At 47.7% G+C, this 16587-nt stretch overlaps 1 protein-coding gene across 1 annotated transcript in view; it reads left to right on the top strand.

Moving 5' to 3' along the window:
- The window catches only part of SH3TC2 (SH3 domain and tetratricopeptide repeats 2), a 169982-nt gene that overhangs the window by 24920 nt on the left and 128475 nt on the right, over nucleotides 1-16587 (top strand). Inside the window, exons 5-7 of the mRNA XM_086950199.1 lie at nucleotides 926-1136; nucleotides 9052-9128; nucleotides 12861-13056. Coding sequence (XP_086806325.1) covers nucleotides 926-1136; nucleotides 9052-9128; nucleotides 12861-13056 — 484 coding nt within the window. The remainder of the gene's footprint in view (nucleotides 1-925; nucleotides 1137-9051; nucleotides 9129-12860; nucleotides 13057-16587) is intronic.

Below are 16587 nucleotides of genomic sequence, written 5' to 3'. Positions count from 1 at the left end.
TCTTTTGGAGTGACTCATGGCAGTTGTACCTGCTAACCTGAGCCATTTACACTGCTTTACCTATCTTCCAAGTATATTAATAAATACTACTTCAAACTGAAGACTTCTGGCTCCTGTCTTCGATGTGCAGTCCCACTACAAGCAAGACTACTTCATGTTGGTTGTAGAGTTTTAAAGCAATTTCCAGCCATCCAATCCAGCTGGGCTCCTGCTAAACCATATACGTGTTTGACATTCTGAAGTGATAAATCTTGAAAGTATAACTAGGTGCCCTCCGAAGACTGGTTGATCAGACTATACATAATGCTTATCATAACAAATTTTGTTTGGTTTAGGATTAAGGTTTGGATACTGTTTTGAATATGGGGGTAGGCTTAGCCTTGCGTTTAGGGTTAGGCTAAAGAATAGTGTTAGTTTTAGGATTTGGGTTTGGACTCGCCTTAGGGTATAGGGTAGGTTTACCATTAGATTTAGGAATAAGTTAGTGTTAAGATTATGGTACTATTTAGGGTTAGGCATAGCATTGGGACAATCGTTAGATTGCGCTTGGGTTTGGACTAGGGTTATATTTATGCTTATGGTAAGGTTAACAATTAGGGTTTAGGATAGTTTTTAAGATCAGTACACTTACAATTATGCTTAACTTATTAAAAGTAGTGCAATTCCCTGAAGAAGTATTCTCATACATTGTAATGTCATTATAGTGACTTCTGTGGAAATGTAGTTGTACTCTGTGTAGTGACATACAACTGGTTTATTTTAGTTTATTAGTGATCACCAATTTTTGGGGTGTCTTACAACACCCGGCTCTCCTCCAACTATGAAGCCCTTTCTTTCCAGTGCAATGTCCATGTGATTGCCTATCGTTAAGAAATGTGACAAGGCCTGCCCTTAGATGACTTTCTTTTTTCCTCCCCCACTGCAGGTCACTTTTTTGCCAGAGTGGTGTTCAGTGTCCTCCACCCAAAGGAAGAAGAAGATGCGCTGGAGGACAATCTTATTGTCTGCGCAGATGAGCTGCTCCAGGTGAAGGACATTGGGGATGAGAACAGATGGGATGGTTTGTCCTTGACCACTGGGCAGCGCGGCCGGGTGCCCATCTGTGCAGTGGAACCTCTGTCCTTCCCTTTCCACCAGTAAGTGGACTTGTAGATCACTTGTGTCCTAAGCCTGTGAAGGAGTCAGGGATATAGATTAGTCAATAATTTCCGGGGTGCGAGTCTAAGATTTCCCAGCAAACATCAGGGTGTACTCAACTAAAAATAATAGAGTGGGCTGAGGCCTCTGCGTGGTGGTTGTGTAAAGGGTTAGCGGCAATCGTTGTCAGATTTTTGAAAAAAGTAAGGCCAGTCAGTGCAGAACCTCAGTGAGATAGTCTGGACTATGTTGTCCACTCTAGCCCACTACTTCTTTACAGCACAGAGGCCAAGGAAAGCAGGCTAGCATAAGCCCATACCTAACATCAGCAGATCAGGCTTATGATGGGCAGGAAGAGCAAGCCTTCTATTAGTCCAGAACCAGCCGCAGACCATGCTTGAGCAGAGGGAGGAAACGGGCAGAGCAGGCCAGGAGAAAGTTGCAAAAGAGTAGAAAATGCTGCAGAATTCCTAGCAGTGTGTAATGACCGAAGGCACCTATAACTCCAGGAAAGGAAAGCTTGAAACTTCTAGACCATAAAGCCCTTGTGCAGTGTGTTGAACTATATATATATTAATCAGTGATCCCTCTTTCTTCCCCCCTTTTTTAATAAAAAATATACAATGGTATCACAATATTAAAGATTTTAAGATTGTGTGTGGATGTGTGTGCTGACGGAACATGGAATTTCTCTCATTCTACTAGGATGTACAGTTGCCAATTGCTCTGCTTCAAGTTACGTTTTTAGCTACCTGTCCTATTCATGTGGCTTGGATTCCATTCTAAGTGTTTGTTGATTTTGTAGGTTTAATCTACATTTTTACAATGTTGATGTTGAATAATGATAGTATATCAGATCTCAATATATGCTCACAAGGTTATAATACTGTGGGAGCAAAGACTTAGACAGGCTTTGAGCTGTAAAATGTAAATGTTTTGTACTTGTATAGCGCACAGCTACTCGGACCGGGTCTCCCGGCGCTTGTACTCATACCGCTAAGGAACCCTTCCTGGCTTTTCCCTGTGAAATGTCCACTCCTGGGCATCCCAAGGTGAAGCCAGGCATCCCAGCGCTGTTGGGGCCATTGTGGAGATTAAGCAAGCTATTGCCCAGAGTTGCAGCGTGGGGCCCATGATTAGAATAGGCACCGAGGCGAGAAATCAGATCCGAGGAATTTAGAGCTCAAGTCCCCGCCAAGACCGGCTGAGGTAGGAATTGAACCGTGGTCCCGGGCCAGACCTCTGCATCAGGGTCTGCCGCTCTAACCATTGAGCCACACTTCTCCACGTACTGTGCATATGATGGTGACAGGAATTGTGACTAACGTGCTCTGTTCTTGGAGGGTGATGTATTACAGTGGCTTGATCTGGATGCAACTAGTGATCTGCCAAACACTGAATCATCTGGACGGTTTGTAGATGATTGATTGCCCTGGGTGTCGTCACCTCACCCACTGGCATGTGACAGGACACCACAATGCGATCACTTAAATGAAAATAACCATAGAAAGGGCAGATGAAACCAGGCTGAGGCAGGAAGGGGAAAGGAGCCACTGAGCCCAAGTCAACACCACCATCCACTGCCTAGCAGATGATATGGAGCCTTTAGGTAGATGTAAAAGGAAGCAAGCAACTGGGGTCATAGGTCACACAAGGACATCTTTAACAAATCCAGTTACCCTCTATGCATCCTTTATCAGACTACAAATTTGAGATCTAACATTACATGCAATGCTCTTATGCAGGTACATTTACCATCCATGATATTTTAACCAAAATGAAGCAATTACACGTGGATTGGCCAGTATTTTCATGCCAAACCAGATTAAAAAAAAGTCACAAAAATCATCATTATCCAGTGTTTTATCACTTACAAATATAAATGTAAAGCAGCAACTACAAGTTGTAAAGGTTTTTAAGGTGATTTCACAGCTGTCTAGACTATTACAAACTATTTGTAATGTAAACAGGCAGAATTGCTTTGATGCAGAGGGTTTTAAACAAACTGCTATTTAATTGCCTATTCCTGATCCTTCCATAAGCTCAGAATACACAGAAAGGCCTAGAATTTTTCTATGGTAAAGGTGGAAACCCTTCCTGTAGGTCAGAGAGTAGGTCAGAGAGGTGGAGAAGTGTGGCTAAATGGTTAGAGCGGCAGACCCTGATGCAGAAGTCTAGCCGGGACCAGGGTTCAATTCCCTGCCTCGGCGGGTCTTGGGCTCAAAAATCCACGGACCTGATAATTCTCGCCTCGGTGCCTATTCCAATCATGGAGTCCCACTCTGCTACTCTGGGCAATAGCTTGCTTAATGTCCACAACGGCCCCCACAACGCTAAGGATGCCTGGCCTCCACCTTGGGGGTGCCCAGGAGTGGACGCCTCACAGGGAAAGCCAGGATGGGTTCCACAGCGGTATTCGTACAAGCGCCTTTAGACCCTGGCGGGTGAGTAGTGCGCTATACAAGTATCAATTTACAATTTTATTTACAACTGGATGCTCACAGTCGTGCATAAGCCCACAGCCATATGAACCCCCGTGGCACCAACCGACCGGTACAGAACAGTGGGTCTTAATAACAATGTTTCTGCAACATGAGGGTATAAGCTTTCCTCCAACACAGAATAGATACTGCACACCATCAGCAGTGCAGGCGTCACTCACAGAACAGGTGCAGCCTGGCAATAACAGTGCCGGCTTCCCTTTCTCACAGAACAGATACACCTTGCACATCTGTTGATAAGCTTTTCATCTTCATAGAGGCTGAACACCAAAGTATCCCTCACACAACAGCTACGGGTGGGCATTAACCGTGCAGGCCTCCATTACTTATGGAGCAAGTACATCATGGGCAGGAGTTCAGGCTGTTCTCCTTCACAGAACATGAACAGCATGGCATCAGCTGTGGATATATTCCTTCCTGACACTGCAGCAGCTGTACACAGTTCCTACTGTCACAGAGGATGTAAAACTCTGGAAGTATCAGTGTAACCCTCCCCTCTCTCAAATAAGTCTGTAGAAGCAGTGCTACTACCCTTGCCTAGTCTATGCATATGTTTAAGTATGGTTGTGTGGAGTGGTATGTGTAAGGATGGTTGAGCAAATGTTATGTTATGTTATGTTAATAACATTTGTATAGCGCACAGATGCCCCAGCAAAGGGGCGTCCCGGCGCTTCTGGAAGGGAAACCAGACACAACACAGCAAAAACGATGGAAAAGGCACACAAGGCAGAGTCCTAAAAAGGATGGGAAAACAAGTACGTTTTAATAGCTTTCCTGAAATCCAAGAGCTCATCAATTTCGCGGATGTGAGACGGTAGAGAATTCCACAGCTTAGAAGCCAGAACTTGGAAGGAGCGTCCTCCCGCTCTACATAATCTAAATCACGGAACTACAGCCAGGTTTTGGCCGATTGATCTCAAAGGGCGCAGAGGAACAAATAAAAGTTAAATATGGATGGCTGAGTATAAATATCTGTTATTTCAGCACCAATATGCCCAGGGGATGAATGTGTGCTTACAAATGTATTATGCCTTGTTATGTTATATGTGGATGGGTGAATAGCCGTATTATTACATGAGTAAATGGATGGGGAAGGGAAATTGTGAGTTGGAAAACAACTGGGTGGCTTGTGATTTTATGTTTGAATGAGTGCTGAATCCGAATGCACATATGGATGAGTAGATTAATGTAGGAGGAGCATACATGTGGAAGGAATATATATCTGGCTTGATGGGTATTTGTGAAGGGACGTTTGATGGTTAGTTTGTGTGCATTGGGATTGTGTGTGGTGTGTGTATGCATGTGTATACTTTCAGAAAGGTCTTGTATGAGAGTGTGCACGTGTGCACAGATGGATGCAGTTGTAGCTGGATGTTAGCAAATGACCTGACGCTGCTGCATTTAGAGGTGCTACCCTTGTGCCCCTGCTAGGCTGTAAAGATGAGCTAGTGACTTTGACGGACACGTGCATCTAATTGTTGGAGGATGAAGCGTAATAAGTCTCTGTGATGGAGAAGCACTGCTACTGAATCTCATCAAGAATCCTGAGATGGAGCTTGTCCTATGCGCACTCAGGTGTCATTCCCTTGTAACAGAATACTCAGCGCTGACAAACATGATGCCTTTCACTTGGCCACTGCTGGCTATAAGAGAAGCTCATAACAGAAAGAGGAGCAATGCGCCATCTTGGAATGATGGACAACAAGTTGTTGACATATGCGTTCCAACTTTACCAGCGTTATGGTCGCACATGCATCTCCAGCAATTGTGTTAAACATGTGCCACAATTTATTTGAACGTTAATTTTTGACTGCGCTTCAGAATGACACAACATGAAGCGCAGTTAGAACTAATTGTGGGATGCTAATGAACTGTCACCAAAGTGTACCTGTTTGTGCTGCTGCTCCCAGAGTAGATACTGAACTACCACCAGCAGTGGCCTCCTGACCCACTATCACACTGCAGAGAGAGATGGGTGACAGCCCCTACAGAGCCTAAGGGAAGCGGGTAGTGCTGGGCTGGGATTTACCAGACCTGAACCTGGTGAAAGTGAAGAAAGATAGATTTTGTTAGGACCTGATATTGAAAGATAAAACCACTAGCTTGCAGATCATATGTTTCATATTTCTCATATGCACCAGTGGATTCAGATAGAGGAAAATCGATGCTTCAGTGGGGAACACATAATTTAAGAGCCAGCCTCAATTGCTGTAGCACTGTGAGCAAAGTGTCCAAGCAGCACGCATACTTCCTGAAATCATTATCGGGTCACTGTGGTCATTGTACCAGGTGACCAGTGCTCCAAGTGGGATGTAAAACAAAGGCGGGAGGCTCTAAAAAGGACATTGGCAAATCAATGTAACCAGAACCCCTATTTTAAGCAGCCTAGCCCACGTGATAAAATGTGTGGCTTCAAACGTCGAATCTAAAAACCTGTGCTTTATAAACTATGCATTCTGGCAAATATTTGGGTACCTCTCCATGAGGTGTACGTTATTGCATCCAGACATAACACAGCAACAGACATGCACCTAAAAAACAAGACATATTCATATTGGCTTTGCCAATGCTTGTTAGAAGTATCAAATAAATGGCTAAGAACAATGATTTGGTGTGAATAGGTAGAATTGAAGATGTTTCAATTGTGAAAGTTTGACACTGAATTAGACATTGCTAAGATCTGTGGAGTGGAAATGGTCTTCAGAGTGTCTCAATTACTTATGTTCCCCTTCGTGGCAGCTCTTTTCTGCCTATTTTATCTCTTTTAAGACACTTACTCCTCTTTTCTCCACATCACGTCATGAAACCTCTCTGCTCTCTGTAGAGAGGCCGAGGACTGCATGTACTTGGAGACTGAATACCTTTCTGACAAACTGGCAGGCACTGTGAGAAATGTACACTATTTATTTATTTACCTTAAGACCCTCTCCAGAGTGCTCACCTGTGCCCCGTCTTGAACAACCACTCATAACCAGAACTCCCCCAGATGCCTAGCAGCAACTTGGTTCAAATAAAAAAGTCACGTGCTGTATGAAAAAACTACAGAAACACAACAAATATGCATTGAGAATGCAAGATTAAGTACAAATGAAATGTAAAAAGGAGCCGATTTGCTGTTGTAGATTACCTCAACGCTTTCTACTGTTGTTGGAAATGTGAGCATTGTTTGAGCCTGTAAAACAAATTAATTTAGTACCCAACAAAGATGCATTTTAATTACAGTTTTTAATTACTTCTCCATTTGAGACTTGAGAGGATCTGACCAATTTAAAGCCCTGCTGGAGGCACACCGAAGTGGAGTGGGTGAAAGGCAGCTACCCAATCAGTTCCTTGTCCTCACCCTTGCCTGTGAATCCTACACATCTTTGTAGGCCGCTCTACCACCCCAGGCCCAGTCTGAGAGGCGATTGAGCCACTGAAGGCTTGAGCCAGTTTCCTGGCTCAGCTCAAGGTCTTTTTGAACCCTCAAGCCCAAAACCAGCTGAGCTTTCATGTGGATTCTTCCTGCCACCCATGTTCCAACCTCATTCACCAAGAGTTAATGACTAAGCAGTGACTTTGATGTAAAACAGGCGGGGAAGGAGAAACGCATCTAGTAGAAAATCTGGGATCAATCCCGGCTTCCCTGCTTGAACACATTGTGCGCTCCTAGGCAAATATATTAATTTTTCACCAAGTCTTCCTTTTCTTTATTATAACACATGAGAGCACTTTCGAATATGTACATTCAGGATGTGTGCTGTACTAAAAACCTCTTAATTTGATTTAACAGACTCTAATGTTGTTCCATCTATAAAAAGAAACTAGGCCACATATCGGTGGACAAGTTAAAGCTGAACTCACTAGTTGCATTGTCATCAGAGCATCAATATTTCCAAGTTTGTGTTTTAAAACCATCACTTTTAATAAATGCCTCTGTGCTGTGATATATTCTTAAGTACTAAAGTGAAACGCTTCCACGTGTTATAGAAATACACTTTTTTAAATTTTTTGAAGTGACTTTATCATATTTGGAAATGGTGTTTGTTGCATGCTTTACATGACAAATATTTCCATGGCTCAACTACTGAGGGTCTCTGAGAACCAAGCCAGACCCTTAGCTCGGCTCTCCTTGTCAATATATTGGCTCGCCCACCTCTACCCAGTCTGCAGCAACAGTGATTTGATGTCACTATTGCTGCAGATGGCCGATCCGACATTCAATCCGGCTAAGAAATTCCTAGAACAAGATGCAGAGGCTGCCTGTGGCCTATCAGCAATATTGTATGAAAACTTGTCATATGCAACAGAAGTGAAAGTGTGCAAATGTTACTATTCCATTGCACACTACACAATGGATAGGGCTTCCGCACTAAGGCAGATGGCTACCAAATAATTCAGTCAATCAGAATATACAGATTAAAATAACTGGTTTTTCTTAAATAAAAAATGTCTTTCTCAATACAAATAACATGTTTTTTGCCTATCGGGAAGCAACGGCTGCTTCACTGGAATTCATGTTTTTAACGGTAAAATGTGCTCCTACTGGAATGTTGTTCGTGTGTGAATTCACTTTTTAGAACTCTGGCCTGTTTTGACCATTCTGTATGAAAAGTTTTCCAAAAAATATTTGTGCTAAACGTCCCCTATAAATATTTGCACGTTTAGTGCCATAGTCCATGAGGCTAAAAAAATACACGCTTCATATACAAGCGTCCATAGGATTTTTTGTGGGGAATAACAGTGTACAGTTAATCACCAAGGGCTCTAGTCGTAAAGGTATTTTGAGCACTGAAAGTGTGTTTATTGCTCAAAATACTTCAATTTGTGCCTTCCCGGAAAGACAGCTGCCAGGTATAAATGCATCTACAGCTGTGGACTTCTCTGCCAGGAGTGCAGAGTAATCCACCCTGGTAAGTCCCACTCGAGGAGTGGAATGGGGGTGTTTCAGGGCATGGTTTGCATTGGAAGTTTGGGAAGGCCTGCAAGCATGTATTAAACACTAATCTGACCTTTCTCATCTGGAAATGGCTGATGATTTACTCTAGCCAAGGGCTGCAGTAACTGACCGTGATGGGAAAGGCAATGAGTCACTGCTGCATTCAGTGGAGTGGAGTTGAAGGGTTTTCTCCAAAAGAAAAATGTATCAGTTAAATGTTTCGGTGCATCCGTTAATACGTTGATACAGATAGCTTCTGGAGTCAGGGATAATACTTGGTACATGTTCATTATGTATGGGATTTATTATAAATATTGTGGGTGTGTATGTAATAATAGCAGTGCACATTCCAAGATGTACCAGTCATTCCCGTCTTATAGAATATCCAGACAACTCTTTTTACTGTGCCATAACAAATTGGGGGAAAAGACCCCTGTTGCCCCTTAACCTTTGCATCTACAAATAAAGTCACCTGCTCCATATTCCTTTTTGCAGGTGGTTCCTGAAAAATTACTCCGTGACCTGCAGTATCCCCAGTGAGATCAGCGTGCCCGGCTCCTCCACACTCATAGGTAAGGGGGGGTTCTGACCCTGCATCACTGTGAGACCGTTTCTAATATATCTGTGGTACAATGGTGACGTCATCTGCATCACACTAGTTCAGCCACTGCCCGTGCAGGTAGGAGCCGTGGGGCCGGGTGGGGGTATTTCGATGGACGATCACGTGAGAAAAATAAATAATTAATTTCCCCTCGTCATCGTTTGTTGAAATCCACCCCCCCCCCCCCCCCCCCCCCCCACCAGGCCTCGCCGCTCTTACCTGCACTGGCCGCGGCTGCCCTAGCGCTAGAATTTCCGTAGAGAGTCAATGGGACTTACTTGCTTATATCCTCTATCAACATGGGCTCTCCGTCCCCACAAGCACCGCCTGAACATAGCCACATTCTGTGCAGTATGTTGTCTTTGATGTGGACCCTGGAGTACTCGGGGTTTCGAGGAGCTGTTAAGTGCCCATTAATACATAAAGGCGTCAGGCCTGATTTCACCACGGTGATATCCATATGGGCAGACTAAATAGATTTAGCCTAGCAAAAAATGAAGCATGCATTTGGTGTTTGTGTAGCATGTACCTAGTCAAGTAGAAGCTTGGCCTAGGGAGCATGAAGCACTAAACAGATAATTAACATTCAACAGCATGAGCTAAGAATGAGCTTCGAGGCAGGTAATGAGAGTGACAGTGGTGGGCAGACCTGGATGCAGGAGTGGCTCGTGCAGGTAAGAGCGGTGTAGCAGTGGGGCCGGGTTGGGGGATGGGGGGGGGGGGGGGGGGGGACACGACAGACGACCACGAGAGATAATTAAATAAATAAAAAATGTTCCCCTGTCTTCATCTGTCCAATGGGCCCCACTGCTCTTACCTGCAGGGGCCACGTCTGCCTGGATGGAATACCGGGGGTGTTAAAACGATATCCCACTTACCTCCTACACAAAAGTGTGCTTTGCAATGGCTTGTAAGGACCTCAACGTTTATCTGCTTGCCTAATTTATCTCTGTGCACCCTTAACACACAGCACTAACAGAGTCCTCAGCTTTGCTCTTGCTTTCTCAGTGCCTTTGCTCTTCAGTACCCAAGTCTGACCATTTTGAGAAGCACCCACTGCCTTTCACCCTTCCGCTGGTGTTTTTTGAATGGATTCTTTATCAAAATATTTTCTAATATAACACCTCAGCACCACCCTCCTCCCATATTAATAGTCTCATGTGTTAGTGACACACCTGGTGGTTAATTTCACTGGAATTATACCTCTGGTGCACGGCTTAATCCATGCTTTTTAACAAAAATAAGGAAACCCAGAGGAGACCTTTGGACCATGAGTAATATGCTTTTCAAGGAGAACAGGGGTCCTCGGGTATTGCCATAAACAATTGAATAAATCTATAGACCACAATAAGTACTATAGTTCAGCTTCCATGCCCAGCCGGGCGAGGAATGTTTTAATTTTTGAAATCACAGGAATTTGGTTGACCAAAGAGGGGTCACAAAAATACATTTAGATAGGGCACAGTCCTGTACCTATCCCATAGAATAAGAAAAGAAAGTAAAACATGAAAAAGGGGTTTAACAGGCAAGAAGAGTTTTTTTGGAGCCAATTGTTGCTTGCGAATTAATAATCAATCTCAGCGAGTTTCAACAAACAGTGTGTACAGATTAATATACAAATTGAATTTCATGCACCACTGTTTTTTAACCGTCAACGTTTCGATCCCAAGGCTCCTAATGAACCGGGATCATCATCAGGACTGTTATAATCACTGCCTGTTTGAATTACGAACGCCTGCCAATGACAAAGGATGGCTTGGTCAGACTTGGTGGGGCAAAAGCGGAGTTGCTGTGCCCGGGCTGAAGGTTTCCTTAGCTGGTCCTAAAGCCGAACCGTGGGGCCACGAGTCTTCCTTGATGAGGGGGCTTGGGTGAAGGAGTAGAATGCTCCTTATGTAGGATAACCAATTTGGTCTGGCTTAATCCATGCTGCACTTTTTTGCCCGATTTCTGGCCTTTAAACTGCCTGACCTCACCATTTTGCAGATGAGGCATCCAAAACTGGGCAACACATTTCATTAAGTGAACACAGTACTTCAGATGAGCCGTTCAAAGTTCAGTACAAGTATACGATTCTCCATGTATGGCCTCTAGAACTGTGTATGCTACAGGCTTGAGCAAGAGAAGTGAACACAATAGTCCAGACAACGTTTTTTCTAAATGAACCCTATAAATTAGATGTGGACCCAGAGGTCCCAATCCAGCTCTCTGGATGATGCCTTACTTTACTTCCGCAGTGGTAGCACAGCCGTGCAGTTCCCCTTACGCATTCTGTAACACTCCTTCCAGGAAAGGCTCTCATGGCTTACACACTTCCTCCATATCTTGAAAAGGACATGGCACACACCTCCCTCTGAGTACAAACCAAGGATTCTCTCCTCCCACAATCAATCAATCAAACAACGTGTAAAGCGCACTACTTACCCGTGAAGGTCTCAAGGCGCTGAGGGGGGAGGGGGGCGCTTGCTGCTACTGCTCGGAGAGCCAGGTCTTGAGGAGCTTTCTGAAGGTGAGCAGGTCTTGGGTCTGCCTCAGATGGGTGGGGAGGGTGTTCCAGGTCTTGGTGGCGAGGAAAGAGAAGGATCAGCGGCTGGAGGTTGTTCGTTGGATGCGCAGGATGGCAGCAAGGGCGAGGCTGGTGGAGCGGAGCTGGGGGGCAGGGGTGTAGAAGTTGAGTCTGTTGTTCAGGTAAGCTGGTCCGGTGTTGTAGAGTGCTTTGTGTGCGTGGGTGAGGAGCTTGAAGGTGATCCTCTTGTTGACTGGGAGCCAGTGCAGGTTTGTTAGGTAGGGGGTGATGTGGCTGCATCGGGGGCGTTGGGGATCAGTCAGGCGGAGGTGTTTTGGATGCGTTGTAGTAGTCGCTGGTGTTTGGCCAGGATTTCTGCGTAGAGTGTGTTGCCGTAGTCCAGCCTGCTGCTGACAAGGGCTTGGGACACCGTTCTGGTTTTGGTTGGGATCCACTTATAGATCTTGCGAAGCATGCAGAGGGTGTTGTAGCAGGAGGAGGAGATGACGTTGACCTGCTTTGACATGGAGAGGGAGGAGTCTAGGATGAATCCTAAATTGTGTGCATGGTCCGTGGGTGTTGGAGCTGTTCCCAGCTTTCCCTCATCCACTCGGCGACGGCCTTCATTCCCTCGTGGAGGTTGGTTTCGGCAGTGTAAGGGTCCTTGGTGAGGGAGAGTATGAGCTGGGTGTTGTCGGCGTAGGAGATGATGTTCTGGTCGTGCTGGCGGGCCACTTGTGCGAGGGGGGCCATGTAGATGTTGAACAGGGTTGGGCTGAGGGATGAGCCCTGGGGTATCCCGCAGATTATGTCAGTGGCTTCGGATCGGAACGGTGGGAGGCGAACTCGTTGGGTTCTGCCGGAGAGGAAGGACGTGGTCCACTCCAGGGACTACTTCTGGATTCCGGCTTCTTGGAGGCGTGTTCTTAGTGTACAGTGGCAGACCGTGTCGAAGGCGGCTGACCGGTCCAGGAGGATGAGGGCTGAAGTTTCGCCCTTGTCTAGCTGGCGCCTGATGTCATCTGTGGCGGCAATGAGGGCTGTCTCGGTGCTGTGGTTTCGTCTGAATCCGGACTGGGATGTGTCTAGGATGTTGTTGTCCTCGAGGTAGCGGGTCAGCTGCATGTTGGCGATTTTCTCGATGACCTTCGCCGGGAAAGGGAGCAGACATTGAACTGTGATCTTTTTGCTTTCCAGGCCAGGGGAGGTGCACCACTACCAAAGACCACCAAGGGACCTCCTGGGACGAGCTAAGTTTCCATTTTGGAGAAGACATCCAAATCATAGGCTTCCTCCTTCCTGCACTGAGTTGGTTTGTAGGAAAGTCATCGGTCACTGGGGCCATTGGCTTTGTCCGAACACAGCATGTGGACCTCGCCTGCTGCAAGTCACTGTAAGTACACTGCAGCAGTGACTGCGCTGCTGCACAGCGAGCAGGATATATCAGTCTAACAAGGCAATGGTACTTCAGAGCATGTCATTGTGGGGTCTTCAGTCCTAGGGGGAATCCATCAAAGAATTCAGGGGATACCAAGACATTCTAACTCCCTCTAATCCAAAGAGGTCTTTCAGATGAAAAATGTGTCACCCAGATCCTGCTACTCAATCATGCAGGCAAAGGGCTGTTGGATAAAAAGTCAGGACTGTTTTAAGATGTCACACAATATCCATGGCCACTCGTTACCTTTGACTCTTTGTTATATCAAAAGGTAAAAGCATGTGAACATCTCACACAGGACTAAACACTTTTTATTAGCAAATTTTGAAAAAAACAATATTCAATTTAAATTAACGAATTGGAATCGGATTACTAGAAAACCACACAGTGTGCAGCATTGGATACTGTCTTATTATGAAACCAAGAGGATGTTGCTTTTGGTATGGTGCTTTGCTTTAAATAAAAGTCACAACTAATAACAGTTTGAAATTGAAATATATTTAGGTTTATACATACTCTTAAGGGTGTCACAATTAGGACCATTTTTAGAACAGGTAATTTTATTTTTGGATCCTGATTACAACGTCAGGGCTAACTTCCAATCATTTAGCAAACACCTGTTTTCCCAGGGATAGGAATTTTATTTTGTGCACTGATCATCACACACCAGGCCAGTCCCGCCAAATTTACTTGAAGAAAGACGTCTTGGGCCATATTATGGAAAGTGCCCTGAGGGCGCAACGGGCCTTTGCGCACCCCCAGGGCACTTTGGTATTACAGAAAGGCTACAGATGCTTGTGCGGCCCTTTCTGTAATACAGATAGCTCTGTGCACATATAGCGTCAGCGGTATCACCATGGGGTCTTCCATCATTTGCATGGGAGCATGGCCCTATGCAAATGAGGAAACCCTTTTGCCTCCAAGCCCATGCCGTGGTATAGATGCGGGCACAGAGGCAACTAAGCTGTCAGGAGGCACACTGATAGTGCGCCACCCAATAGGTGGTGGGCGCACTGTCAGTGCACCCCCTGATGGCAGCTCTCTGAAGGGGAGAAAGGGGTCCTATGGACCCCTCCCCTCAGATGTCCCCTTGTTGGTGGGTGAAGTCACTTGCTGCACCTGTCTTCAAGAGGATCTTTCTCCCCTCTTAAAAGTACAGGCAAGTTGCCACCTGCACAGTGAAACTTGGAGAGGCTGCTGGAAAGCAGCTTCATATTTCACTTGAATGCGCTTCCCCCAGGGCAGCACGACTTCACGGCTGCTCTGGAGGCAGTGCATTCAATGTAATAGGGCCCACTTTCCTGTTTGCACCTGGTGCAAACTTTCAAACGGGGAAAGTGCACCCTATGTGTAATAGGGCCCCTAGTATATTCGTAGACCTGTAGAATGTTGTAGTGAATTTCTCAAGTTTTTTGTGTTATTCCCCATTTAAGGGAATATACTTTGAATATGAAGTATTTACTGAAAACTGACCCTGGTAAATAATTCCCAACAGATACCGGTCTGTACTGGGAGAAGTAACAACCTCCTCCCATAGAAAGAGGGGATGTATGACATTACAACGCATGCTTTTACCACGCATGCCTTCACATCGCAACTTTTACAACGCATGCCTTTACAACGCATAGTGTTGAGGGGTGCTGGATAGTGAATAGTTTAATTTACTATTCCAACTCCAGTCACCGTGGATAGTAGGGAAGGTGTGGATAGTAAATTAAATCTATTCCCTATCTTAGAGCGCCCGCCAGCGCAATGCGTTGTAATGCAGGGCTCTACAAATCCACTCGCCCGCTCGACCGGCGCCTAAACGGCATCCTGCTCTTGGCGGGCTTGGGGCTTAGCTTCCAGACCCTACTCAGGCCAGGGAGAGCCTCTGCAGGCCCCGATGGACACCAGCGCCCAGAACCTCGGCTGGCTCTGCCCGGGACGCATGGAGCCCGTCCTGGGCACTTTGACATGCCATTGGCCTAGAGACCCGGGGGACGCATGGAGCCCGTCCTGGGCACTTTGACATGCCGTTGGCCTGGAGGAAGGAAGCCCCGGGTGGTGTTACCCAGGCATAGCCCATCTGGTCCCCCTGGCAGAGAACCACCAGCCTTGGAGGGGTGTCCGGGCGTACCCTGCCCCTAGTAATCCGGAGGAAAATTACCCCCCTTTCTTGTACTCCGTGCACTCGAGGTGACAGAGGGGACCCAGGGCGCGAAAGTGCCCGACCTCCTGGAGCCCTCGCTGGGATCCGGGAGGCGAATGGCACCTCATCGGGACTTCCAGGGAAGTCCGGCCATCTGGTCGCTCCATAGGAAAGCATTGCGGGTGACCAGATGGCCGAGGCGAGAGGCGCGACCAGATGGCCGGGACCGAAATGACGCCAATCTGCCGGCCCAGAGCCTCTGCGGGAGGGCTCCAGCCTGCCCTTGCAGGGCTTGGGGGCTCCGGGGCTCTGGGACTGCAGGACTCCGGGGCTGCAGGGCTGCAGGGCTCCGGGGCTCCAGGGCTTGGGGGCTCGGGGACTGCAGGGCTTGGGCTGCAGGGGTCCGGGGCTGCAGGGCTCCCAAGCTCCAACCAGGCCGGGGAGATCAGGGAGTCTGCCCAGGCACAAGGGACCCCTGTCCAGGGCACACGGACCCGCCGTTTTCCACAAAAAAAAATTTCCAAAATTTTGCGGAGTGGCACTCCGCCCAGCCCTACGCAAACTCTTACTACGCAGTGGAAAGCACTTAGCCAGCCATGCCCCCACCTGGCCCGGTCCCCGCTTCTGATCCCAGCCAGGTTGGGGGAGCCTCCCTTGGCCCGATGGACCCCATCACAGGCACCCAGACACTCGCTAGGCCGCAGGAAGGGAGCTCCCGCATCACCGGGTTCCCTAGGGGTGGGCGGAAAACTACTACTACTACTAGGGGTGCGCGGAACACTACGCGCCAACAGCGTAGTGGATGATGCCAGCCACACCTGCTCCCCGGGCCCGGTCCAAGCTTCCGTTACCCTAGCCAGGCCGGGGAGAGCCTCCCCGGGCCCCTGTGGAGCCCCGGACCCTCTGACGGCTTGCAGGACGGGGGGGCTCACGCAGCCCAGGCCCGGCCGGACGGAGCTCAAGCCCCGGGCCCGGTCCCAGCTACCGAACCCTAGCCAGGCCGGGGAGAGCCTCCCCGGGCCCCGGTGGAGCCCCGTCCCCAGCACCCGGACCCTCTGACGGCTTGCAGGACGGGCGGCTCACACACCCCAGGCCCGGCCGGACGGAGCTCAAGCCCCGGGCCCGGTCACAGCTACCGAACCCTAGCCAGGCCGGGGAGAGCCCGCCCGGGCCCCGGTGGAGCCCCGTCCCCAGCGCCCGGACCCTCTGACGGCTTGCAGGACGGGGGGCTCACGCACCCCAGGCCCGGCCGGACGGAGCTCAAGCCCCGGGCCTGGTCCCAGCTACCGAACCCTAGCCAGGCCGGGGAGAGCCTCCCCGGGCCCCTGTGGAGCCCCGTCCCCAGCGCCCGGACC

This window comes from Lissotriton vulgaris, unplaced genomic scaffold (genome assembly GCF_964263255.1).
Source record: "Lissotriton vulgaris unplaced genomic scaffold, aLisVul1.2 SCAFFOLD_778, whole genome shotgun sequence".
In the NCBI taxonomy this organism is placed as follows: domain Eukaryota; kingdom Metazoa; phylum Chordata; class Amphibia; order Caudata; family Salamandridae; genus Lissotriton; species Lissotriton vulgaris.
This window is presented reverse-complemented; position numbering and strand designations above follow the sequence as displayed.